Genomic DNA, 27,145 nt, shown 5'->3' on the forward strand with positions numbered 1-27,145 from the left:
CTGCTTATAGTGTATATTTGGTTTATATAATATATATTTGAATAATGTTAATGCAGCCAACTAATTATAATTTATTATATTTAGTGTTTATAAGTGCAAAATATTTGTATAAATACATATATTAATTTGAGGAAAATATAAAAATAAAAAACCGTAAACCAAACCAGACCAGACTGTTGTAGAACGGTTTGGTCCGGTCCGATCTAAAAAATTTCCATAATGGAATTTTTAGTGTGGTGTGATTTTAGCGTTAGACCAGATCAAACCAGACTGTGTGCATCCTTACCATTTGTTATATTCACTAAATATATAAGTTTGACAGACTAGTACTTACATAAGGAATCATGATAATGAATTATAAGCTAAATATTATTTTGAAAACATAGTTGCAAATTACATATATTTATTGCAAAAGAAATCATAATTGTCACAAGACTTTGATTTTTCTCGTACAACTCAACCCAGCAGATTAACAATTACTTATATCTTAAATTTAAACCTTAATTTTCCCTAAAGATATATAGGAAAAAAAGACCTCAAAATTTCTGAATTTTGTAATTATATGGCGGGTGGTAAAATACCCACCCTTGCCTAATTTTTGTCTCAAATTAATATCAAAGACAGAAATCAACTATAATTCCTTTTTAATTCAGGATTGATATATGATAAGGACTACACTAAAATTAGCCCTTACCATTGGACTCCATTTTATAAAAATAATAGGAGCAGAAAATTACCCCTAATTTATAGGAAAATTTCCATGCAATAACGTGACGTTTCCAACTTTTTACATGGATAGTAAATATTATTGAACATCCATACTGACTTATAACTTTCAGCTTTTTCATGTAGTTGACAAAAAGTTTATTTCATCATTAAATTAAGTATTCATTTTTAACACATTTTTGAAAATGTGCCTCTTAAGGGAGACCGAAATATTTATTTTTATGCAAAAAAGTTATTATAATGGTTTAATGACGTAAATTTCACGAATATCCTAATGTTTTGTCTACCAAGTTGAAAACTTAGAAGTTAGGGTCACCATATGAATAAATAGACGTTTATCTACCACACATAAAAGCCAAAAACTCAGAATCACCACTTAGAATTTCCAAATATGTACGTAATAAAAAAAAGAAAAAATTATCTAGAATAATCCAATCTATTTATGATTTTCCTACAATAATCTCACCTATTGATTAACCATGAATAATCCCAACTTTGAACGGTATAATACTGGAGTAAACCCGGTGACTGGATGACTTGCGATAGTAAGCTTTATTTCTTTTAAAAAAAAGATAAATTAAACTAAAATGTCGAAAAAAAAATTTAAAATGTTCTGAAAAGTTTATGATTTTTTTATCATCTAGAATTTTTATTGTAAATTTTCAAAAATTTTCTGTAATTTTAAATTAATTTTCAATTTAGTTTTTTAGTGAATTACCTACTATAGCAGGTCGGGATACCCAAGTTAACTCTAGGCAAATACCCCTAAAGTTAGAATTATTTATGGTTAATCAATAAATAAGATTACTGTAGAAAAATCATAAAAAGTTTGAATTATTTTAGGTAATATTTCCATAAAAAAAATAACTTATTATTACTAAAATTTAGGTGACATTCATATTTCCTTAAAATTGGCCACTTGTGTAAGTCTGTTCATAAAACCAATTAGGAGAAGCCACGTTAAGAGCAGTGGCGGTGCAGCCGTCATTGGTCGCACCGTCACTGGCAGTGACTTTAAAGGAGAGGCTCTGTGAACTCTGTCCATTGAGGTTGGAATTGCTTTGCCAATTTTGACCCCAGTTTCTAGACAATTGTTGCCAATAAGTTTTAGAGCCTTTGATTCCAGCTGCATGAACATCACCTGGAGCTGCAACGTTGATGATTAATATCAGGTTGAAGTAAGGATGACCGTTTATTGTGAATCTGATTCCGCCTTTTACGGTACCCTGCAAATCGTGTTCAGAAGATTAAGTAGTTAAGATCTTTCAGCCAAATTTCATGCGCAGTAACGTACGAGTTACTTCCGCATAATTTTTTATGCAATTTAATGTGGTTTATTTGTATTTAAACTTAATATATATTGCAAGACAAATAAAATGATATCTCATATAATTATGTATTTTTTTGTATACTAACCGTAATATGTAGAGTATAGTAGAAAATGAGTAGTGGAAAATTTGGTTTTTGAGTAACTACAAAAAGAAATATGTAGTTACTAATTCATAAGCAGAAAGATATTATTTTTAGTTGCTTGTAGATAAATTTTTATGCAATTTAATATATTTATTTTTATTTGAAGCTAAAATATGATGTCGAACAAATAAAATAATATCTCATGTAATTTTTTCCCTATATACTAACCGTAATATGTATAATATAATATAATGATTAATTAATAGTTTAAAATTGGTTTTGGGTAACTAAAAAAGTGCTCTATAAGTTTGAAATTCAAGTATATATAATATATTTTAGAATCTTAAAATTTTGAATTGAGTTTCTTAACATAGTATTAGAAGTCAACATGATAAAAAGTCATGAGTTTGAAATTTACTCACTTCTCTTTTTTAGGCCAAAAGATTTTGATATGAAGAGGTGAGTTCTTTCCTCCCTCCTCTCTTCTGCCTTATTCTTTTTGGCCGACAGCCACCCTCACGGTTGTGCAGCCTTGTCTCCCTCCTCTTCTTGTCTTTCTTTCCTCATGGCTTCTACAAAAATCCACCCTGCTACTTTAGTCACTAACATCAAAATGTGTGTGCCCATTTAACTTGATGAAGAAGGAACGAATTTCAATACTTGTGGATACTCATATTCTTCCCGATGACTCTACTAAAGCATCGGTTTCTAAAGACTCCGAATGGCAACGTTTTGATGATATTGTCTACACGTGGATTTATGGTACTATTAATCCTTCTCTTCTTAAATTGATTGTCCGTCCCCATGATAGTGCTTTTAATACTTGGACTCGCATTGAAAACAATTTTCAAAACAACAAAACTTCTCGTATTCTTCACCTTGAGTCTCAATTCAATGATATTTCCCTTGCTAATTTCCCGAATGTGAAGGCTTATTGTAACGAACTTGAGAATATTGCTACTTCTCTTAAAAATCTTGGCACTTCTATTTCCAACAATCGGTTGGCTCTTCAAGCTCTCCATGGTTTGACTACCGACTACCGTGCTTTTCAATCCTTGGTTCAACACACGTTTCTCGTTCCTTCCTTTGATACCCTTCGATCCATGATAGAATTGGAAGAGCATTCTCATATCAAAGATAATTCTTCATCTCATGATTCGGCTCTCATTACTACTCCCAAACCTTCCTCAATTGAAAATTCTATAAATTTTGAACCCCGAGATATCCCCAACCATCGTGGTGGCCACCGCAACCACCGCCGTGGTGGCCGGTCAAGCCGCGGCAACCCCCACAACACAAATCACTATTATGGGCAGCAGTATCGCCACTCCAGACCACACTAGTCCAGTCGGCCCAATAAGTCAAGCCTATCATCTTTCACCCACTGGAATCAAGCTCCCTTGCAATATTGGGCTTCTCCCTTTTGGGCGCAGCCTCCATGCCCATTCCCTCCTCAAAATTGGGCACCTCAAAAAATGAACACTCCTTCTCACAGTGGGCTTCCATCTGCTGGGCTTCTTGGACAAGGCATGCTCAAAGCTTTCATACTAGTACTCACTCTTCTTCGGGCTATTTTCTTACGGACATCGATCAAGCCATGCATACTTTATCTTTATCCTTTTAAGATGAGCAATTTTACATGGACACCGGTGCCACTTCACATATGACTCGATTAGGTAATTTACTTAATTATTCTTCTTTCAAGCATTTTTTTAAATAATGCTATTATTGTTGGTAATGGTCATATGATTTTGGTTCAAGGTCACGGACACACTTTCCTTCCCTCCTCCCTTAACACTCTTACTCTTAAAAATGTCTTACATGCCCCTCAACTTATTAAAAATCTCATCTCCGTTCGAATATTTACTCGTGATAATATTGTAACACCCCTAAATTTCCGACCCCTTGTACAAAACCAAAACTGTAAAGGGCGAGAGGAAATTTGGGTGTTACATTGAAATAAAATAAATAAAATAATAGTAAACATTAAAATATCAGTGGAAATTTCGGCAGCATATGCCCTAAAACTGTGCGTCTTTGTAGGAAATAAAAACAAAAGCTATTAGAATCTAATAAAGTAAAGGCATCAACGGCCTATCAAAACTATATCACGGCGGAATAATTCATCGCCAGCTTCTCATGTCAAGCATGGATCGTGGTTTCAATGCAAACGCTTGAGTTTCAAATGACAAAACTTTTAAACTAAAACATACAAACCAGAAAATTATGCAACGAAAATAAACTCATGAAAACATTATTATAAACATAAGTTGCGCTCTCGATCCCCTATACGCAATGCACAAGAGACTCCATAACCTGTTTAAGTCTATATATGATCTCCCTACTGCTTAACGTAAGACGGAAATATCAAACGTGTCATCACAGGGTTATCATAGAAAGAGCCATTTCAAACAAATCAAACATGTACACGTCAGAAAATAACATCATATCATAGTAAGGCATAATTAGTATCAATAGAGTGTGTCATAATATGAGGGTGATTCCACAACACTCCAGGTGCTAATCATAGCCACTAAACATTAATTCCTACTTCTCACTGTCATTTCCATCTTCTTCACTTCTTTTCGACTTCATAACTTCTCGGTATCACTTGAACCAAGAGCTTAACCACTTTCAAATATCTATCTATATATGTGACTAGAGGCCACCATATTGGGGTTTGTAAGACCCAAATGGCAACACCTAAACCAAGGGCGGTGACAGGCCATACCGGCGCCAAATAGTAAAGCATGATCACACCCTCGTACATCGACCATATACATATGGTCCTACCTCCGGGAACTAAACCCAATAGGGTACCCTATCCAGTGGAGTCACAATAACCAAACAAGTCTGATATAAATCTCATCAATAAGAGACTCTTTCCCATTACAACCAACAACTTTCTTGCTCCATCACTAAGGGACTCATTCCCGTTCAAACTAACGTAAGTCAAACTCATCAATAAGGGAGTCATTCCCATTCAAACTAGCAATAATCAATCTCATCAATAAGGAAATCATCCACTATTCAAACTAACGATAATCAATATCATTAATAAAGGATTCGCTCCCTTTCAAACAAATAACAACCAACCTCAATAACAAGAGAATTGTTCTCATTCTAAATCATTATCAGCATTGGGCATACTAGTACCATATTCTATCAGTAAACTTGAAAATCATATAATCAAGAACTTCGATATTTCATTCGATGATAATGCATAGATAGTGTACAACATATGTTTTAAACAATTCAATATCGATAAATACACAACGCAAGATGCATGTAAGGGTTAATTACTGCGTGTACGTACTTGTAAGCGTCACTGCACGATCAAAAAGTCACAAAAATCACCCAACTAAGGTTCTACTTTCCTTTTATGAACTGGAAACCTATACATGTTTGAAGTAGAACTAATAAGCCTGCTTTTCCCCATTTAAGAGAGACCAAAGGCTAAAACAAACTATCATTCACCTATTCAAATTAACTTTCAATTATTCTAATACGCACTTAATCAATTCACGTTACTCAATCTATACTTGCTCACAAGTTATGACATTAACTCAACAATTAAATAAGCCTTCACATTCACTAGACCAACAATCGAATAAGCTTTCACAAAAAAGTGTACGTTATAGCCATTTCTCTAAACCAACGAGACTCAAGTTATAAAACCACATCACCATGTAATGCATAAACTACTAACACTTACTCGTGTCATGAACATTAATAGTAACTTATAATTTCGCTACAATTATACCGTTTACAACAACGGACGAATCAAACATGTCAAGCATCCCTAACATGCCAACAATCACTCTAATAATTACGATTATACCACAATTAACTAGCAATAATACTCAATAATATAAACAATATCCATCCTCATATTTATAAAGCAAGTGACAATTCACAACCACTTTTAGTGACTAAGAATCTTAACCATTTATAAATACTATTATCACCATTCACAACATAATTACATATTCAAAGCTTATACAATTCTATTTAATTTACTAAACATTTTCAACCCAAAAGTAGTATCATCATTATTTTTTTCATTCATAATTTCAACCCTAATTAATAATTATACTCAAATGATCTATCAAAATCTTACCCATAATAAAGTTTTAATGAAAATAACACCAAATCAACATCACACACATAAACTTCATAAAACTTTAAATTGAAAACAAGAAGAATCAAATGAAGAAGAAGAGATGGCTTACAAAGTTAAAACTAGCAAAAATGGTGAAGAGGGTAAGTGAAGTTTGTGGTGGTGGTGAACCGAGGTTGTCGTGGTGGTTGAAAGGCCCAACGCAGCAACTTGCTACTGCCTACTGGTTGCACAACGCAGCCTGGCTGCTGGGGTTCATGTGCACCAGACGGCAGCTGGTGGGGAGGGAAGGAACGCAATTGGTTGCTACTGCTAGGCCGCCTGCTACGGGTGGTTCTCGTGGCTGCAGATGAACCGTGAGAAAGAGGGCAGTGAAAGAAAGAGAGAAGAGAAGAGAGAGAGAGAGTGGCGGCCGGTAGGGAAGTATGGGTTTCAAGCCCTTTTATCATTATTATTATTATTATTATTTTTATTATTATTGTTATTCCCCTTTGTTTATTTATTTATTTTCTAAATTCACTTTCTTTGAAATGCCCAACTAAAAAGGCTCACTTATGTGTGCTCATAAGTTCTAATAAATAGAATAGTTTCGATTCGAACCTCTTTATTTTTAGTAATCATAATTGTACTTTAATATAAATATATGTTAATATTTAAATTCTGATATGAAAGGAATTTATTAAAACTACTTCAAATTAATTTAATAAAATTATGAAATCACCAAAAGTTATTAGAATATTAATTAATGACGTCAGAAAATCCCGGAATGTTATAAATATGTTTTCTGTTGAATTTGATCATTTTGGTTTTTCTATGAAGGACTTGGCCACGGGGAAAATCGTTCTGAGATCTAATTGCACTGGTGACCTCTATTCTTTCCAATCAACACATGGAGTTTCCATCCCGACTTCTACATCTTTAGCTTTTTTGTTTTCTAGTATTTGGCATCCTCGCTGAGGTCATCCGAAAATGCAATTTTGAATGCCTTGTATTCATCAAATTCTATTAAATATAATAAAAATCCCTCTTTTGTGTGTCATTTTTGTCCTTTGTGAAAACATGTTAAATTACCGTTTGTTAGTTCTCAATTTATTAGTAATCGTCCATTTGGTATTATTCATAGTGATGTATGGACTTCTCCCGTTTCAAGTCCATCGGGCTACAAATATTATGTTCTTTTTCTTGATCATTACACTAATTTTTTGTGGACTTTTCTTTTATTTGGCAAATCTCAAGTGTATGATATGTTTGTAAATTTCTATACTTTTGTTCATATCCAATTTGAACTCAAAATCAAATCTTTTCATTTTCCTTCCTATACACTACCCCCCATCCCCATCCACATATTCTAGGCCCGGCCTAATTCCCTCCCCTTCAACCCAACTAACCAAACTCCCTCTCAACATGATATCACAACAAAAAGTAACAATTGAAATTTTAAACTCGATCCCAAATACATTTTTCATACCCTTTATGTCTCTTTTTCTCCTATTCTCAAAAATCCTATCCATATTCTTTCTTATTTCGTTTATTCTTTTTGAAATTGGTTGAGTAAACGCATATGCTGTGGTTGTATCAATTAAAAAATTGAAAAATCTTTCTTTCTTTTCTGAACTAATTTGTTCTTGTTCGAAAAATAACAAATTTTTGTTTTGATTGTGACCTGAATTGGAAGCAAGCTATGTAAAAGGAATTTAATGCTTTGATTGAGAATAATACTTGAGAACTTGTTCCTCGGCCCCCTAATGCTAATGAAAATCATTCTTCATGGATATTTCGAGTCTAAACTAAGTCCGATGGTTCTTTTGAACGAGGCGCGTCTTGTTGGTAATGGTAAGTTTTAAAGGGAAGGCATTAACTGTAACGAGACTTTTAGCCCAATCGCCAAAACTGCCACCATTCGCATTGTGTTGAGTCTTACTTTGACTAAGTCATAATCTATCCATTAATTGGATATGAAAAATGCTTGTTGTTCATGTTAACTTGGCAGAGTCAAAGCTTTAGTTGTTTAAATCTAGTCTTCATTTTCAAAGTCTCACAGCTATCAACTTCACAAATAGTCCTTGTAAATCGTGTTTGTCTCATCTTCATGTTAATGAGTAATTTTTTCTTGCATTTATCCCCGTTGATGTATACTATGCTTTTTTCAATTTCAAATTAGATAGATTCTTTGTTGGCTCTTCTATCATTCTTCAAAACGCATGCCACAATCAGGAAGGGAAAAATGCCCAATAAGGTCATGCTGCCCAGCTCGCACGAGCGTTAAACCAAACCTCCAGGGCAGCTCACTTCCAGCAAAACAAGACGAGACAGCACGGTTAGGCTCAAACGTCGCAACCAATCAGATCTTAAATTAATTTCCTCTTTGCTTTATGCTAATTTACGGCTTTTCGGCTCTGTACAGCAGGTATTTTGATCTTATCCACATTTTCCTTTCAAACCCTTATAAGAAATATAGTGATAATTTATAAAACTCTTTATTTTCCTCGTTAGTAAAGTAAAACAATTCATCAAAATCAATAATCGAGGCTTAACACTGACAAATAGATGAACATCAAACAAAATATAATGCCTCAGAGGTAGTGACAATTGAGATATCATCAGCTTATAATTCTGATAATACGTGCATTTAAAAAGCATCATTGGCATTTGGCAAACTACAATTAACAATCCAAGTATCTAACCATCAACAAATAACAAAAACATTCTAACAAATATATTTGTAAACCAAAAATTGATAAAAAAATGATGAGTGCATCAAAGAGATTCCCATTTTAGACTATTCATCATACATACTCCTTGGAGTTTCTGATGTCCCTGTCTAATTTTATTATCATATGCAAAAAGTAAAACTTCAATTAAGAAATCCCAACAAAAATATCTTAAAAATTGCAATAGACCTGAAAAATTTTGAAAAACACCCAAAAGCCTCAGAGGAAAGTTCTTTTCTTGGTATTTTACTACTCAAAGTATATTTATAACCATCATAGGCAAAAAGGGTGTTCATAATCATTCAAAAACTAAAACATGGATTTAGATCAGATTTAAAAGCCTCAGAATTGCAGAATAATGTCAGCAAGGTCTAAAGACCATTCAGTCCCGAAAGATGGTGTTTTTTTGACTGATTTCATCATTGGCTAAATTAATTAAAATCAAGATTTAAAATAAATTGAAAACAATAAATAAAATGTATGCCTCATGGCCTGTCCAAAGAGATAAAGGCAGCAACGCCGCTACTCAAGGCAATGGAATATGAGACCGTCTAATCAAAGGAGAATCCAATTAAGGACTCTACAACATCTTTCGACTTAATTTGCGACGTTTTTACTCATTGGGATATACAAATATCGGAATATAATTTGCCCCAATTTAGGTTTTTGTAAATGAGATTATCGGATTAATCCCCGTCGCACTGATTTTTCGAAAATTTTAATTTGAGAAGGAATTAATTGGTTGAAAGTAGATTCAGGGGTAATGAAAATAGAACATCACTTAATGTCAGATCAAGTGTTGGATTATATGTATTTCATTGGCTCATCCTCATCAATTTTCATCGATTGGAAATCGACAGAAAATGTATTTTTTTACGAAAATAATTGCCAAAAATTTGAATTAAAGAACAACTGAAGGAAAGAGAATTACTCAGTTCAGCGGGATAATCGACATGCAAAAACATTTCTCAATTTGAGAAGAGTTCCTACAATCCGGTCTGTTGAGCTTGAATTTTGTGAGTCGTCACTGTAATTCTCCATCCGAATTTAAGACGTAGTATAAGAAATTAAATAACAAAAATTGAAAAACAGAAATAAAAGACCTGAAATTAAAAATGGAATAACAGCGGCGGGCATCGACGAAATGAATGTGAGATTGGAAATTGATTTATAGGAGAGAATGGATTTAGGGTTTCTCTAGGGTTTTCGATTAGGTTAACCTATTCAGCGAAACCACGGCAAGAATGCTCTAGAACTTGGATTTGGGGCTTTTTAAACAGCCAAGTTTGAGAGGCCCGACCCGGAGTGATTCAAAACCAGACTAAAATGAGCTGGCCCAAAATTCTAACACCAATATCTTTGCGGTAATTCTTTATTGAAATCGTCTCACTATGAGACAATCTTAATTGGGTCAGCCTAAACTCTTAAAAGAATATTGCTGCCTTCTACAATTCTAATTTCATTATTTTTTTATGTATATATAATATTAATGGGTTGCTCGTATGGGTTCGTCCTATGGTGAGGCGGTCTCATACAAGACTTGCTGATATCTTTGAACTGTTGTTGTCTTGTTGATAGACATGTCAAAATAGTTGATTGGGCGGGTTTCAAATTTTTTTTTTTGTTTAGTTAATTAAGGTTCGGTGGTGAGTTTCAAATTCTTTTCGAGTTAGGTCATTTTAGGGTTAGATTAATTTTTGATCAACTAGTGTCCAATTGGGGTCAACCCACCAGATCAAGGACTTGAAATATTTTTTCCTTTTTCAATAATGTTTTTCCAAACAAATAATCTTCTTTTTCATAGAATATGGAGTATTTTCTTATTAAAAAGACCAATATACCGAACAACAAAAAGATATTTATTTAATAATCAAATATAATTTAAGTAAAGTGGTTACTCATTAAAAATGATGATTTGAATCTGAAAATAAGTCAAAATTGTTATGACCCACTAAAATATAGTCAAATTTGACCAACTTTTTTTCAATTTTTTTGATTGGATCATTTTCCGACTATAAGTCACACTAATTTCAGTCAGATTGCAAGCCAACTTTAGAGTTGGGTTGAAGTTTGACAAGTCTACTTATTGAGAAATGATTTTTTAAACTCAATGACATGTCTATATAGAGGGCCCAATTATTTAAAAATTAATGTTTCAATATTTAAAGTGTCAATTCTAACTTTTAAAATGACTTGTTAAATATTAAAGGATTGAAATTGAATGTTTAAGTTAAAAAACAAATGTTTTATCTAATGTAGTTTGGCCCAAACCAAATAATGAGACCTTTAAAGTGAGAATTCAACGAACTTATTTTGTTTGATTAAAGGACTTAAAAGAAAATGAAAGAGAGAGATTTAGATACATATAATTTTTTTGTTGAAACAATAAAATTATGGGGAAATAATTTGAAAGGAAAGAAACTAGTTTCTTTAATTTTATGAATCATTAAATCATCTCTATAAAATTTTTCCTTTTTTCCTTCTTTTCCTTTAAACAAACTTGGAAAACTTTTTTAAATCTTCTTTTTTCTTTATTTCCTTTCCTCTTTTTCCTTTTTCATCTAAAATTCGTGTTCAAATAGTAGTAGTATGTAGAAAACACACATACAATGATCATTGTAGAACCCTAGACAAAAGTAAGTAGGTCAAGTACACAAACATATGGACAAATTAAGCCAACGTTCAAAGAAATTAATAACTAATCAAAAGGCCAAATATTACAAAACTAGTCAAAAAAACAAAATTATTTTTTGTTTTTTTTTTGTTCATCGAATTTTGAATTCATGGATGTCCCATGACTTTAGGCTCCCACAAATGCCAAAAAAAAATAAAAAATTTAAATGTTATGTCTAGGCATGGCCACGGTCCGGGTTGGTCCGGTTCCGTTCCGGTTCCATCCGGTTCCGGTTCCACCCGGTTCCGGTTCCATTTGAAACCTGTCGCGAACGGTTCCGGTTCCGGTTCCGGTTCCGGGCGGTTCCAAACGGTTCCTTAGCGGTTCATGAGGCGGTTCCGGCGGTTCCAACTCACGGGACGGGCGGGTCAGACCATCGGTTCCATTTTAATTTTTTCTTTAAATTTTTGTATAATAAAAAAATACTATAATATCGCGGACGTACCTTTGATGATTACTTGATTATTAGCGAAATTCATTGCATGTCAAGTTGTCATCGTTATTGAAATATTTACTAAAATGAATGGAAAAAAATTAATTAATAAGAAACGAATCAATGATAATGTCGATAAAGATGATTAATAAAAAAAGAGGGAGAAAATGGACTTGAACCTAGTACCCAAATGAATACTAAGCTGCCTACGTATCCCGAAGGAATCAAAGCCCACGTAGTTCTTTGTCATACCTTTTATTTATAGTTGTTGAGTGTTGATTCATCGTTGTCGCTTGTCGGATTGATCCTATTCGTCTTCGTCATCATCATGTGGTTGATATTGATTAGATGCTTCCGCTGACTCTCCTCCTGACGATGATGAAGTTGTATCCATCATCATCCATGGATCATCATCGTCGTCTTGATCATCATCGTTCCTTAGTCCTTGTGTTCGAATCTCAGCTTGATCCCAATCTTTCTTGCAAACACATATTTGAATACTATGTGGAGCAAGACGAGATCGCTTTTCATCCAAAACTCTTCTACCTGCACTAAAAGCAGACTCCGACGCAATAGTTGACGCGGGAATTGCAAGGACATCCTTTGCAATTCTCGATAAAATGGGAAATTTAACAGATTTTTCTTTCCACCACTCCAAAATAATATAGACACTTGGGTCTATTTCAAAGTGGTGTTTTAGATAACTATCTAGTTCTAAAAATGTGGTCGAGGAAGAAGAAGATCCTACAAAACTATCATCTTGCGTCATTATGTTAGCAATTACTGAATTATAGAAAGAGGGACGAGCCGAAACGCTAGCACGCCTAGACATATCGCGTTTCGGGTTATATACACTAGCGTAAAATTCATACAGTTCAGCTAAATATTTTTTACATGTTCCGACATAATAAGCTACATCGGAAGACGGGCGATCTAACGCTTGATAATAAAATCCTATTACTTTGGTTAGGACCTCGGTTTTAAAACGTGGGTCCAAAATGGTTGCGATTCCATAAATGTAAGGAAAATCGGTAAAATATGATTTCCATTTTTCCATCATTTCAGCAAGAATCGGCCTTAATTGTGGGTTAGTATCTTCTTGTGTATGTTTAAGCAGGTGATAAAAAATAGTAATACATTCACTTATTACTAAGTGAACGTTCGGTTCATAAACATAAGAAAAAATCTTAGTCGCGTGGTCATACGCTTCTAATATGTTATGTACACCTATTGCTAATTCCCAAGTTTCATCAGCTATGAAACTATCTGTACACTCACTATATAGTTGTGTTATTACTGGGCGATAAGCAATCGCCTTTCTTAATAAATCGTTCGTTGACCCCCAACGTGTAGGAGTATCTAATGACCAATACACTTTTTTAAGTTGGTATTGGTCACATAATTGTTTATATCTTCTTTTAATCTTTCCGATCCTAAGCCATTTTACTATATCCCTAATTGGTTCTAATAATTCACTTAATTGTTTTATACCTACTTGACAAGATAAGTTAACTATGTGCGCACAACAACGTATGTGTAATAAGCTACCCCCAAGGATTAAACTAAAGGCGGGTTCGTTAAATAAAAGTTCTATACATTTTATGTTTGCGGTTGCATTATCTGTTGAACAACAAAATATTTTATCTAATAAGTTCCATTCCCTACATATCTCTATTAATCTATATTTTATGTTTTCGCCGGTGTGTCTTTCTGGCATAGTCTCAAAAGCAATTATTCTTTTTTGAATAATCCAATTTCGATCTATCCAGTGTGCTGTTACACACATATAAGATTCTAAATGTGGGGGAGCAGACCATATGTCAGTTGTTATGCTAACCCTACCATTAAACGATTTAAACATTTCAACTAGGTCATAGCGCATTGATTCGTATAATTTAATTGTTCGTCTTTTAAGAGTGTTCCTAGAGATTGCTCTAAATTGTGGTTGCAATTGTTGTCTAGTGAGACGCTCATATGCCCTACTTTCACCGTGGTTAAAAGGCAATTCATCGCAAATTACATACCTAGAAAATTCATCAATCATGTCATTACGATTATATCTAAAAGGCATACCTGTGTTGGGAATGTCCCATTGTGTCTGTCGGCTTCCACTTGTGGTCCCGCTGCCGCTTGATGCATGAGTTTCTTTTGTGATTCCATGCTTCTTTGCCAAATGTTTGTTAAAAGATCCCGTTCCACCACCTAACACGTATTCACAAAACACAATAAATAAATGTTTATAAAATATGAATATATAATGTATGAATGTATTATGTATGTATAAAAAACTTAAAAAGTATTTACCTCTGGCGAAATTGTATGAAACTAAGGGCTTTACTCCTTGACTTTCACAAATTTGACAAGTGCATAGGAACATATCTGGATTCTCGGTTGGTTCTTTTGTGAAATACGACCACACATGTGAAACAGCTCTACCACTAGAAGGTGGCATTGCCGGAAAAGGTTGTCTTACTGGTTCATCTTCATCTAAATAAATAATTTAAAATTATAAAACTATAATTAAATAAATAAATAATTTAAAGTTTAATTAATTTGAAGAATAAAATTATAAAACTAACCGATAGTTTGGAAATTGACTCGTTTACCACGAGCTTGTCTTTGTTGTTGTTGTTCTCCTTGTTCTTCATCTGATCTTGTTGATGACTGTCGAGATATATGTACCCCAATTGGGGTCGTTGGTTCTTCTTCTTGTTCTTCTTCTTCTTCAATTTGTATATCTTTTTCCACTTCTTCTGCATATTGATGTAACTCCGGGTCGTACCCTTCCGGATAATTAGGTTCATAATTATAATTACTAATGGAGGGTGTTGTTGATACCGACGGAGTAGAAGTGGCCTTTCTTTTGGAGGAACTGGAACCTCCTAATGATTTTGCCACTTTAGTAACTTTTTTTGTGGCTTTTTTCAAAAATGAAGACATGATTGATAGTATAGAAGTAAAAATAGAAATATAGAATTAAGAAATAAATAAATGATTAATTATGTAACTAACTAAATTAAGAAATAATTAGAAGACTAATTATGTAATTAAGAGAATAATTGCGTAATTAAAGAATTAAGTAGAGAGAGTAGGAGAAGAGATGAGTTGTGAATGAAAATGATTGAAAGTGATGAGTATTTATAGGATGGATTCCAACGGCTCTCTAACGGCTAGTTTGGCTCAACGGTTCCATGGAACCGGTGGGCCGGTTCAACCGGACCGGTCCCGGTTCCGGTTCCGGTTCCGGTTCCATGGAACCGTTGAGCCGGTTCAACCGGACCGGTCCCGGTTCCGGTTCCAGAACCGGTTCCATGGAACCGTTGGACCGGTTCTCCCGGACCGGTTCCGGTTCCAACCCGCGGGTTTTTTGGCCCGGTTCACGACGGTTTTTTCCGGCGGTTTCACGGTTCCGGCGACTTTTTCCGGCGGTTTCACGGTTTCGCGGTTCGGGGCGGTTCGGAACCTGTCGCAAACGGTTCCGGTTCCGGTTCCGGTTCCAAGCGGTTCGGCACCGGTTCGGTTCCGGGTAACCCGCCCCGTGGCCATGCCTAGTTATGTCTCACTACCTTTTATTCGACTCAATTGTTCAATTTTTTTTTACACTTTTCGATATAATATTTTCTTTTACTATGTTTAATTATTTTATAATTAAAAATTATAAAAAGTTGATATTAATAATTCTCGCACTGTGACTTATCAAACAAAATCATATTTAACTGTATTAATTTTAAAATTCAATTATAAAATAATGAGTGAATAGTGACAAAAAAACAAATAAAACAATTAAGCTTGAGTGAATTTTTATTAGTACTCTCTTTATCTTGCTTTTTCTACACTTCTTTCATCGGATCATTTTGATTTTGCTATATCTTTGTTTTTGATAGTTTTTCTATATCTCTTTCTTCCAATATATTGAACATCTCATTTAATTTCATTTCATTCCTATATCTTTCCTATGTTTATACTTTTCATATTTACATGAAACCATCTCATCGTGAGATAAATCCATATAAAAAGTCTATTTTATATAAAAATTTGTATTATTATGCTATTTAACTAAAATATAGGCCACAATTGAAAATAAAACCATCAGATATAAAAATTTATAAATATTAAAAGGACAATCATGTGGCTTTAACTTTTAACATTACCCACCATTTCTTTCCTTCACCATTGAAACATCAACAATCACAAACAACAAAAAACTCAAAAAATCATGGAAGCAAAAAAATCAAACTACAACCAAAATCATCATGCAATATTTCTACCTTTACCACTTCAAGGTCACATAAACCCATCAATAAACTTATCTCTAAAACTTGCTTCTTCAAAAAACTTCACCGTAACATTCCTAACTTATGATTACCTCCACCACCAAATCACCCAAGCTCAGCCCCTCAAGGACTCCGATGACATATTTTCGAGAGTTCGCGAGGGGCCAAACAGGCTTGACATCCGATATCGGTCGATATCGGATGGCTTGCCCTTGGATTTTGATAGAAATGGTACAAAATTAGAGGAGGCTTTAGGATGGTATGTGGATGGGAAATTGATTGACTTTGTAATGAAGGGAGTAGAGGAGATTATATTGAATTCAAATCCAAAAGTTGATGTTTTGATTATTGATTCTTTTTATCCTTGGGGATCTAAGATTGCCACAAAGTTTGGATTACGATTTGTGTCGTTTTGGACTGAGCCTGCTTTGGTTTTCAATCTTTATTATCATATCAATCTTCTTAAGGAGCATGGACACTTTGATTGCCCCGGTAATTATTTTCTTTTATCTTCAAATTTAATGTTATTTTGTCCTTTGAATTTTTACTTTTGACAACTCTTTTTTTTATTGATTTTTGTAATTTTTATTTGGGTTAAAATGCACAAATTTAATAGTTTTTATAAGCAAAATACACTGAATATAATGATAATAGATACTTATCAATATAAAAAGAAATATAATTACAAATTTTAGTGCATATTCAGCATAATAACTTAAATATCTATTAGTGGTTTATGTAATGTTTAATAGTTAAGGTAACTATTTTCAGAAGATTACAACTAAAACTAACTCAAATAAAATGTAGCATTTTAAAGTTTATTTAGTTTTTCTCTAAATTTTATCCACTAAAACATTTTACAAATAATTTGACAATTTATCACATATATAATTTTATGACTACACTACAAATAGCCAACACGTATTTAGACAGACCTACCCTTATCAACTACTACCTTATGCCAATTAAACCCTATATCTAAGTAATGAAAAAATTTTCTTTAATGAAATTATTTTATCATTTATAGGATAAATTACATAATTAACAATGTAGTTAATGTTTATTATTGACTAAATATTTTCTATTTAGTTTCTTATTTACAAACCTATGATTTGTAGTATCTTTCCCTAAAACTGTACATAGTAAAAACTATATGAAATTTATGTCATATGTGTCCTTAAAAGATAAAATTTTTCTTTGGACAAGTATATGATCTTAGATGTCCATTTATGCCATTTGTTTGTAACATATACTTATATATGACTCAAATTGTAATTAATAAATATGTTCTCACATTTAAGGAATTTTAATACTAAAAAAATAAAAATTAATTAGTCTATTGGCATAATTAAAGACTAAGTCAAGATTGAATATTTGAATTATTGATAAAGATTTTTTAATAAGGAAACAAATGAAATTGAATGGATGAAAGTGTGAATTTTCTAGTGAGATATCTCAACAATACATCACGTACTTTTTCTATTGGTTGAGACTTGAGACGTTGAGTCATGTGCGGCATTGGTTATGGGTTTGCTGCTTATAGCAATCATCCTAAGCGACAAGAAACAAAATTAAGATACCCTTCGCAAAAATCAAGTCCCCATCAGCACAGATTTTTAGACGGTAATCCGAGATTTATCGGACTTTGTATTTTAATTGGACTCGATTTGACTTCAAAATATATTTAAAATTATGTAGAAATTAATCTGGACACTAGATCCGATTTTGAATCAATTCAAAACATATAACTTAAAATCGACCCGATGACCCGAATAAACTCCTTTACTGTCACCTAAGGATAGTCGTGGGTCAAGTTTGGGTGAGTCCAACTGGATCATTCAAGTTGATTCATTTTTGGTGGAACCATATTCGGATTCGAACCCTTAGGGTTTAGAAATTTTGAACCCAAATTCAAACCCACTGAGTCTTATGGGTCTACGGTCTTAAATGGATCTAAATTATTCATACTTGATTTTTTTTACATTTTGAAGGCTTTGTTAGTATTAAATAGATTTATAGGTTCTATATAAATTTAACTTGAGTTCAAATAAATATAAAAATATGTTTAGAGCAAAATCAAAAATAATTTTGGGTTACCAGTAGCCGGTAGGAACGTATTGTAGGAAAAAATATACTATATTTTTAATAGTAAATTTAAAGTAATCATTTATCGTATTATGTACTAACCATTGACTTCACCCACGAGGCTACCAATAATTGTAAGTTTTAATGTCCTATGTATCGTCTTCATCCACCAATATATCAATCAAACCCATCTCATCGATAATTTAGATAACAAAAATTGTTGACTTTAGCTAACTTACTTTGACTAAATACTTTTTCCGTTGCATAATATCCGCTATATTTTTTATTTTTGGCAATTTTATATTATTTGCTACATTTCTATTTTTTAGAATAAAACAATCATTTAAAGTTTTACCTACCCTATTTTTATCCTACTTTATACTCTATGCACTATAATAAAATACTATACTATACTCTATAAAGTAACCTAACAATCTATTTTTTCTTTTTCTTTTTCAATTAACAATAATAAAATACTATACTTTATAAAGTAAACAATCAGCTACAGTGTAGGTCAATCACTTTTCTTAAATCCTGTGCCCATGCAAATATAGCGACTAAAACGGAACGAGGAAGTATAAATTATAAAAATATAAATTTTTTATTTTGTGGTTGACTCTGAAACCAAATCTCTCACAAAAAGTAATTCTTTGAATAATGTATGTTTTGGAGTCAATGCTGATGGGTTTGAGTCGCTTGACATCTGGTATTGGGCGATAAGCCCATAACTAATGCCAGATGGAGTACGCAGTTGAATATTGTCTTGAATCATATAATGATTAACCTAACTAATTTAGTTATTTTTTCAACTAAATCATCTATCTTATAATATAATTTAATAAAAACACTAAAAAATTTTACATGACATTCTGATATTAATTTTCCATATGGAATAATTCTTACCAAAATTATCATTAATTTATTTCTTAATATATGAATAGTATATCACAATTGTATATATTCTTTTAAATTTTTTTTGGAATATTATATTTTGAATTTAAAAGCTATATAAGATTTTCAATCAAAGTTTCTTAGAATATATATTTGCTTTTTTATGATGCAATATTTACTAATTAATAAAGTTTTTTCAATAAAATTTTAATTTCTAAAATATATAATAAAAAAAAATACTATATGATAATCAAAAATTATTTTGAGAATGACAAAAAATCATTATGATAACATTATTGGAAGGTTACCCAATTTACCTTAAAAAGTATAAGAACTTTAATTAATACTTATATTACTACTGGATTTTTTCATTTTATATTATAAAATTCTCTAACTATTTTATAAAATATATTATAATTTTATGCTAAAAACATGTAATTGCATGTCTATTTAAATTTATATTTGCATATTATTTTATATTAACAACTTCGTGCATTGCACGAGTTTCTATACTAATTTAAAGCCTAGAGGAGAGGTTTTACACAACACCAATTCTTAAATGAGACGGTCTTATGGTGAGACCATCTCTGTTGGGCTGGCTTAATGTATACTTTCTGTCTTAAAGTGATCACAATGTTAAAGTGATCACTTATAATTTTTAAATTATCATTTTTTATAGTTTTAAAGTGATTACTTATAATCTAAAAACGATCACTTACGATCTTAAAGTAATCATATCAATTAGAGATATTGGCTATTATATGGACCCGTCTCATGGTGAGACGGTCTCATACAAAACGAGTAGTTTACACAGCTTTTAAAAGAGACGGTCTCATATTGAGACTATTTCTATTCGACAAGCCAATATACATTTATTGTATTAAAGTGATTATTACAATTTAAAAGTAATCAAATTAAAGAAATGTGCTAATTATATAGGCTCATCTAATAATATGACGATCTCATACAAGACAAGCTCGATCTTTAAACTTTGATATATTTAACATTACTGATTTATGATTTTTTTCTTCCCAAATGAAGTATGGGAAGGAACCAAAGAGATTACTTATAAAGAATAAAATTCTATTAATTCATTATTAATTGGAGTAAAATGAAGGATAAGATTTTATTAAAAGCAATTAGTATTACTTGAAATCATAAAAAAGTAAATATTTAGTAAATAGAGTAATAAGTTATAATGGAGTATAGTACCATCACGAAAGAATCAAGTAATTTTAATTTAGGGTTAAATATATAATTATATGATGGTTTTTTAGTTAAAGGTGTTAAACAATTGAGATTTTATTTGCCCATAAAGATATCCTCAAAATGGGAAAAATCATAACAGAAAAAACTCAATAAAATTTCATTTTGGAAATACCCAGAATTAAAGAAACAAATCTCTCCTCCAAAATAACACAAATCACCAGAAGAAGTTAAATTAGTATCATGAAAAGCATGTCGCCCAAGAACCCAAACCAATTTTTGAAACGATTCAAAATCAAGAAATACTCCATGAACTCCATTAATTGAGTCATCAATTTCAATCTTATTCTCATATGGTTTTGTAAATTTTGATGAAAAAAAGTACAAAGAAATTAAAATTGGAAGAGACTGAAAATAGGAGAGAAATTAAAACCAATTTTTGAGTGTTTTTTTTAATTTTTTTTGATCTGAGTTCTAAGAGTTGTGGGTCTTTTAAGGTTAAGTTTTTTAGATGAAATTATTTGCTCAAATTCTCTTGAATTGAGTGAATGATTTGATTGGAATTTTCTTTTAATTTTGTATCAAAAATTGTCAAAAACAATGAGCTTATTTGGGCTTCATTTGGTCTGAATTTGGATATGAGATTATGAGAAATCGATGGGGATTTGTTAAGCATTTCTCACAGATTAGCAGTCAAACTGTTTCAGGTTATTGATTTCATCTTTGTGTTTGATCAAACACCCATTTTATAAATATCTCAAATTTAATTTTAAAGCAAGTTAATTTATTTACATTTGGGTGTATAATAAAATTAAATTGGGAATACTCCATCAACTCCATTAATGGAGTTACCAAAGCCACCCAGACAAAGATATTACCTTATGCAACAATGGAGGATTTGGAGATTGAGACAAAGAGACATTTGGGGGTTGAAGGGTTTTAAGAGCATCTGAGATGGGTTAATGTAGTTGGAATGAGTTAAATGTTTACCTAACCCTCTCAAGTCAAGGGGAAGAAATACAGTCAAACGTAAAAAGAAAGGTGAGCCGGTCAAATTGTACAGAACTGGTCACTTGGCTTGAAAGCTGATCAAAAAGTTACTTTAGAGGCTGTAATTCGCAAAAAAAAAAAAAAAAAATCATCAAGGTTGTAATCGCAATTAATTCTTTTTTTAATAAATTAAACTTAAACGTTAAGGTTGTAATTCGCAAAAATTCTACACTTTACGGCTGTAATATGCAAATTATGTTCAAATATATAATTAACTATATTGTGATGTGATTTCTTTGTTACCAATTATGTAACTAGATACCCGGAAGGATCCAATTGATTACATACCAGGAGTAAAATCTCTTGATCCAAGGGACTTGACGTCATATCTACAAGAAACAAACACCTCAACCAACATTCACAAGATACTTTCTCAAGCATTTCAAGATGTTAAATCAGCAGAATTTGTGCTTTGTAACACTATTCAAGAGCTTGAATTAGACACCATCTTAGCCTTACAAGCTCTCATTCCTTTCTATGCAATCGGGCCTACATTTCGTGTTTGCTCACCCAAAAATGATATATCGACTAATCTTTTGGCTGAATCTGATTGCTCGGAATGGCTCAATGCCAAGCCTAATGCCTCAGTTTTGTATGTTTCATTTGGTAGTCTTGCTAAACTTTCTAAAGATGATGTTATGGAGATTGCTTATGGGCTTATGGAGAGTAACATTTATTTTATTTGGGTGCTTCGGCCCAATATTGTGCTTAATGATGATGGGGTATTGTTGCCCGATGGATTTAAGGAAGGCATTAGCGATCGTGGGATTGTTGTTCCTTGGACTAATCAGAATGCGGTTTTATCTCATCCCGCTATCGGAGGATTTTTAACGCACTGTGGGTGGAACTCGATATTAGAAAGTATTTGGTATGGAATTCCGATGTTGTGTTTTCCTGTATTTACTGATCAGTTTACTAATCGGAAACTAGTTGTTGATAATTGGAAGGTGGGAACTAATTTATGCGAGGAAAAACAGTTAAGAAGAAAGGATATCGATATACAAATTAAGAGTTTTATGAACCAAGAAAACGTGGATGAAATGAAAAAAAATATTAAGGTTGTAAGGTATTTATTAGAGACTGCATTAGAAGATGATGGATCTTCAACAAAAAATTTGGATATATTTGTTGAACAACTTAATATTCATCCATGAAAATTAATAATATTAATCTGGTCTATCTGATCGTAAATGTAATTTAGCTAAAAATAATCTTCTCCTTATAAATTTGTTCACTTGTTAAAATGCCTTTTAAGATGTACTCTTAATAAATTGAATATATTGCAAGGTGTTATTTTGGAGTTGGAGTTGGAGTAGGATCTTCCCAATTAGATTTCTCAACACAATCCCATTTTCATTTAGCTTGGGACTTTGATATTATATGTATTTACTATTGTTTTTTAGTAATTTCACATTCAGTTTTCACACTATTCAACATATTATTTCAACATTTAATATTTTTAAATATGCATAATAAAAACTAATAAATATTCCTGTGTATATTATTATGTAGTAGAATAATATTATTATCATGTAGAATAATAGATTATTGTGTAAAAACTATGCAATATCTTATGTACTTATATATACGCATTTCATGAATGAGAAAGCTAACCAAAAATATTCTATCAATTCTATTATGGCATCAAAGAGCTTAGACCTTTCTCCTCTATAAACCCTAGTTTTTCTCCTTCTCTTTTACTTGGCCGCCGGTTCAATCGTTCTTCCATAGCATCTCCAAAACTTCATCCCGCTATTTTAATAACCAACATATAAAATTGTGTACCCATACAACTCGATGAAAAAGGGACTCATTTTAATATTTGGTGCACTCTTTTCAAACTTCATTGCAGTGCCCATCTTGTTGAAGAGCATATTATTCCCACTGATAACTCAAAAGTGTCTCCCTCGATTAATCCCGAATGGCAACGTCTTGGTGACATTGTTCGGACGTGGATATATGGCACTATCAGTATTGATCTTCTAAAAAATATTGTGCATCCCGATGATCATGCTATGGATGCATGGAATCGCCTCATGAATAATTTCAAAACATTAAACCACCCTAATTTTCCATCTTAAACCCCAACTCAATGACATCAAACTTTCTTGTTTTCCCGATGTCAAAACATATAGCACCGAAATCAAAACTATTGCCATTACTCTCACCAATCTTAGCACCACTATCTCCGATAATAAATTGGCTCTACAACTTCTTTGAGATTGATCTTCGGATTATGGTTCTTTTTGATCCTTAATTCAACATATGAATCCACTTGCCTCCTTTGGTTCTCTACATTCAATGTTAGAATTGGAGGAACACACTTAACAACAAAAAACCCACTTTATCCCAAGACACAGATCTTGTCACCGATCAACGGGTTAGTTTTAAAACCTCTCGGGAAATTTTGCCGCCCCCAACCACCATGATGGCTGCAGCAACAACCGTCGTGGTGGACAACCAAGCCGCAGCAGCCACCAGGCTTCTTCTGCCAATTCAGCCTTTGCCGCTGGATTAAGGAACTAGCCCACTACATCTGGCCCAGCTTCTTATTCCAATTCATGGCCATATCCATATCCTCCTTGGGCCTATTGGACTCCTTTCCAATGGGCTGTTGCTCCATACCTTTTCTTACTCAAAATTAGCACCCCAAAGGTAACCACAATCAGCCCGCCTCCAGCTCCTCATCGGGTATTATTGGACCATGCCCGGCCCATAGCTACTTCACTGGGTCATCTTTTTGTTCTGAGGTCGTCTCACCATGAGACGGTCTCATATGAGACTAATGAGTTTGCTATAATTATATTTGTATTAGGATATTCTCTATTACTTTTTTCTCCATTATACATGTTAAGGTCTTGAGTGACGTACACCTATTTTAGAATGAAAAAAAAATCTCAAAATCCCTCCTATTTTATCTATCAAGTCATGCCACGTAGCTGTCCCCATCAAGATTTCATGCCTCTGCTGATGAAACATGTCCCATAGCGAACCCAACTCAACTAAAATGCACTATTATGTCAAATATTTAAGCTAAAAAGTATGATTAGGCTAAACATAATCTCATAAACCATATTTAATGTCAAATAAAATGAGGGCACGTGTACTTGTAAATGATTTATGATTGGGTAAAATGGTATTATCTCATTCCCTAATTAGGTTGGTCTAGGTGACAAAATATGAATTATTGACTAATTCAATTTAATTACATCTTTTTAATCATATATGATGGTGTTTATTTGAAGAAAATTAATTATAATGTAGTTGGAGTTTCCTAGACGATTTAAATACCTATAAAGAATTTAGCCAACTTAGGATGGACAAAGGTTTGGTAAATTTTGTTTTCATTTCCTAAAAATGGTAACAAAAATTAAATTATATGTGATTACAATTTGTATTTTGTAAGAAGTAAAAGAGGATAATATGCAATTAGATCTTTTCATATTTATTTTTATGGTAAAAACAATAATTACAAGAGTCTAAAATATATATACATCAATAACTATCTATTTTTAATTAGAAGTTTAATAATCACATTCATTTGAATCAAAGTGATGTAAGTTTTCGATAATTTTCTCTGTTAGTACGTATGTTATTCTTGAAAAATATTATGCGCAGTTAAAAGATAAAATGTCACATTGTTCAGGTTTTATATTCACATTATATATTCTATAATCAATCTGGAGAAATCTGATCGATATTTGATCATACGCTAGGATTATTGTATCTAAATGTCAAGTGTGAGCTCATATCTTGATTCTTGACCCATCGTAAAAGGAAGACTTATATCGCAAATGAGTATTCACGTCGAAAACCCATGCCAACGATCTTATATTATATTATTGTGGCCCTTTTGGTAGCAGAGCCGTCTTGAAAATTATGGGGGTCATATATAAAATTTTTATTTTACGTCTTATTGATAGTAAATATATTTATTTAATTAATAAATTTATTATATATTTTTTTTTGATTAAGTTTTTCATATCGGGAGAAAAGGGAGTCATGTGCAGTCGATCATCTCGCACACCCTCAAAGACCCCTCTATTTGGTAGTCTATATTAAAGGGTAGAAATTGTAATAAAAATTTAATGTATTTTAAATAAGAAAACCTTTGACAAATTATATGTTTATACATCTTGTTCTCTTTTAATTATTTCTTTTTCTTCACAAAATTCATTCAAATGCATTACATTAAAATATAGGTATTAGGTGGTAATAAAAAAATATGAAATAAAAAGTTTTTTGTAATCAACATTTTATTACGATAGAAATTAATGACATGATACATTTCGTAAAAATTTACATTACAAGTCATTTCCATTACAACCTATTGATACTAACAACCAAACGAGTCGTTTTTGCCAAACTTTTCATTATTGAGTAAGCACCTCATCGAAAACATTAACACTATCATGGTGTTTGGCCTAAAAGCCTATATTCTCGTAATGATATATAAGAACAAATACAAACAAGGATTTCTCATGATTATAAAGACAATATTGGATGTTAATATCCACACAATATATTCCACATAGAAGTATTATACAAGTGTGTTCCCACTTCTTTTTCTTGGTTGAAGTTTGAATGACCTAAGACCCATAATGCAAACTAAATCTTCAACCCAAGCTTATCCAAAGATTTTGATAGAAAAGCTATAGTCATTCCATAAGATGGGCAATATTATGTTGCTTTCTAAGAGATGCCTTCCCCCCTCCCTTTCTCCTCTAATAATACAATAACTTTATATATCAATATTAGGTTCCTTATTAAAAATATATGTACTCCAGTGTCAAAAAGAAGCACCTTTCCGATGCTTAAAACTATACTTTTTATGTCATTCAAATTTATCACACTTTTCATTTTAATATATTCTTTTATTTTTGTATTAACTTTCCTTGTTGCAATTTTAAATGGATACCTAGAGTGATATATATCCTAAAATCAGTGTTGTTTATGATATTTTATTGGCCTTAAACAAACTAAAAGAAATAGATCCTCTCTACGAAGAGTTGATTCTGAATTTTAACGAGTGTTAAAAAAAAACAGAGACGGATCCTATGTATTATAATTATCAATATAAAAATGTAGACGTGTTATAAGCTTCTTAATTGATAAAAAAACTAATCATAAATTACAAATGTTTAAATGTCTACTTTATTAACTAGAATTTTCAGATATTAGAACTCCTTTTAACTCTAGCCCTAGACAAATGTCTAGCTTGCCTATGGTCAGGAACGACCGTGCCTAAAACTAAGAAATTTGGTTACATTCCTATTAATTGGAGTGTTTGGCAAAATAACTTGTTGGAAAATTAGTTTTTTTGAAACAACTTGTTGTTATGAATCATCAACTAGATCTCACCATCGTGTTCAAAATCAATTCGTCAAATACTTAAATTAATTATTACAATCAATTATCAGTCGTTTGTCAAACACTTCAATATAAAAGTATCTTATATTAAATTACTTATATCATCATTCAATCAATCATTCATGCATGTTTTATGGAACCATTCTAAGAATAATATGACTAATTCTTAACAGTTTGCAACTACTAGAAAAC

At 32.2% G+C, this 27,145-nt stretch overlaps 1 protein-coding gene, 1 long non-coding RNA gene and 6 other non-coding genes across 8 annotated transcripts; 1 reads left to right on the top strand and 7 right to left on the bottom strand.

The window, feature by feature from the left end:
- Positions 1-748: 748 nt before the first annotated feature.
- On the bottom strand, positions 749-6,711 carry LOC130799846 (uncharacterized). The gene is made up of 3 exons (XR_009039346.1): positions 6,372-6,711; positions 2,562-2,711; positions 749-1,952 (listed from the first exon to the last, which is right to left on the bottom strand). It is a non-coding gene; the product is annotated as an uncharacterized LOC130799846 (long non-coding RNA).
- A 2,117-nt stretch (positions 6,712-8,828) lies between these two features.
- Positions 8,829-8,907, bottom strand: LOC130800583 (small nucleolar RNA snoR122). The gene has a single exon (XR_009039459.1). It is a non-coding gene; the product is annotated as a small nucleolar RNA snoR122 (small nucleolar RNA).
- Positions 8,908-9,010: 103 nt separating this feature from the next.
- Positions 9,011-9,103, bottom strand: LOC130800573 (small nucleolar RNA R44/J54/Z268 family). The gene has a single exon (XR_009039450.1). It is a non-coding gene; the product is annotated as a small nucleolar RNA R44/J54/Z268 family (small nucleolar RNA).
- A 78-nt stretch (positions 9,104-9,181) lies between these two features.
- Positions 9,182-9,256, bottom strand: LOC130800571 (small nucleolar RNA Z267). Its single transcript, XR_009039448.1, has one exon. It is a non-coding gene; the product is annotated as a small nucleolar RNA Z267 (small nucleolar RNA).
- Positions 9,257-9,307: 51 nt separating this feature from the next.
- On the bottom strand, positions 9,308-9,399 carry LOC130800560 (small nucleolar RNA SNORD96 family). Its single transcript, XR_009039439.1, has one exon. It is a non-coding gene; the product is annotated as a small nucleolar RNA SNORD96 family (small nucleolar RNA).
- Positions 9,400-9,718: 319 nt separating this feature from the next.
- On the bottom strand, positions 9,719-9,806 carry LOC130800579 (small nucleolar RNA snoR31). The gene has a single exon (XR_009039455.1). It is a non-coding gene; the product is annotated as a small nucleolar RNA snoR31 (small nucleolar RNA).
- An 89-nt stretch (positions 9,807-9,895) lies between these two features.
- LOC130800577 (small nucleolar RNA Z107/R87) lies at positions 9,896-10,005 on the bottom strand. Its single transcript, XR_009039453.1, has one exon. It is a non-coding gene; the product is annotated as a small nucleolar RNA Z107/R87 (small nucleolar RNA).
- Positions 10,006-16,177: 6,172 nt separating this feature from the next.
- Positions 16,178-22,892, top strand: LOC130799675 (UDP-glycosyltransferase 86A1-like). Its single transcript, XM_057662856.1, has 2 exons — positions 16,178-16,843; positions 21,842-22,892. Exons 1-2 carry the CDS (start codon positions 16,294-16,296, stop codon positions 22,735-22,737), a joined length of 1,446 nt encoding a protein of 481 aa, XP_057518839.1. The 5' UTR covers positions 16,178-16,293; the 3' UTR covers positions 22,738-22,892.
- The last annotated feature ends 4,253 nt before the right edge of the window (positions 22,893-27,145 follow it).

This window comes from Amaranthus tricolor, chromosome 14 (assembly GCF_026212465.1).
Source record: "Amaranthus tricolor cultivar Red isolate AtriRed21 chromosome 14, ASM2621246v1, whole genome shotgun sequence".
Taxonomy (NCBI): domain Eukaryota; kingdom Viridiplantae; phylum Streptophyta; class Magnoliopsida; order Caryophyllales; family Amaranthaceae; genus Amaranthus; species Amaranthus tricolor.

What these genes read in the sequence shown, in the direction of transcription:
- LOC130799675 (XM_057662856.1), top strand. Translation starts at nt 16,294, where the DNA reads ATGGAAGCAAAAAAATCAAACTACAACCAAAATCATCATGCAATATTT. An exon ending in TGGACACTTTGATTGCCCCG is followed by an intron (nt 16,844 to 21,841) that starts GTAATTATTTTC and finishes TTATGTAACTAG; the next exon opens with ATACCCGGAAGGATCCAATT.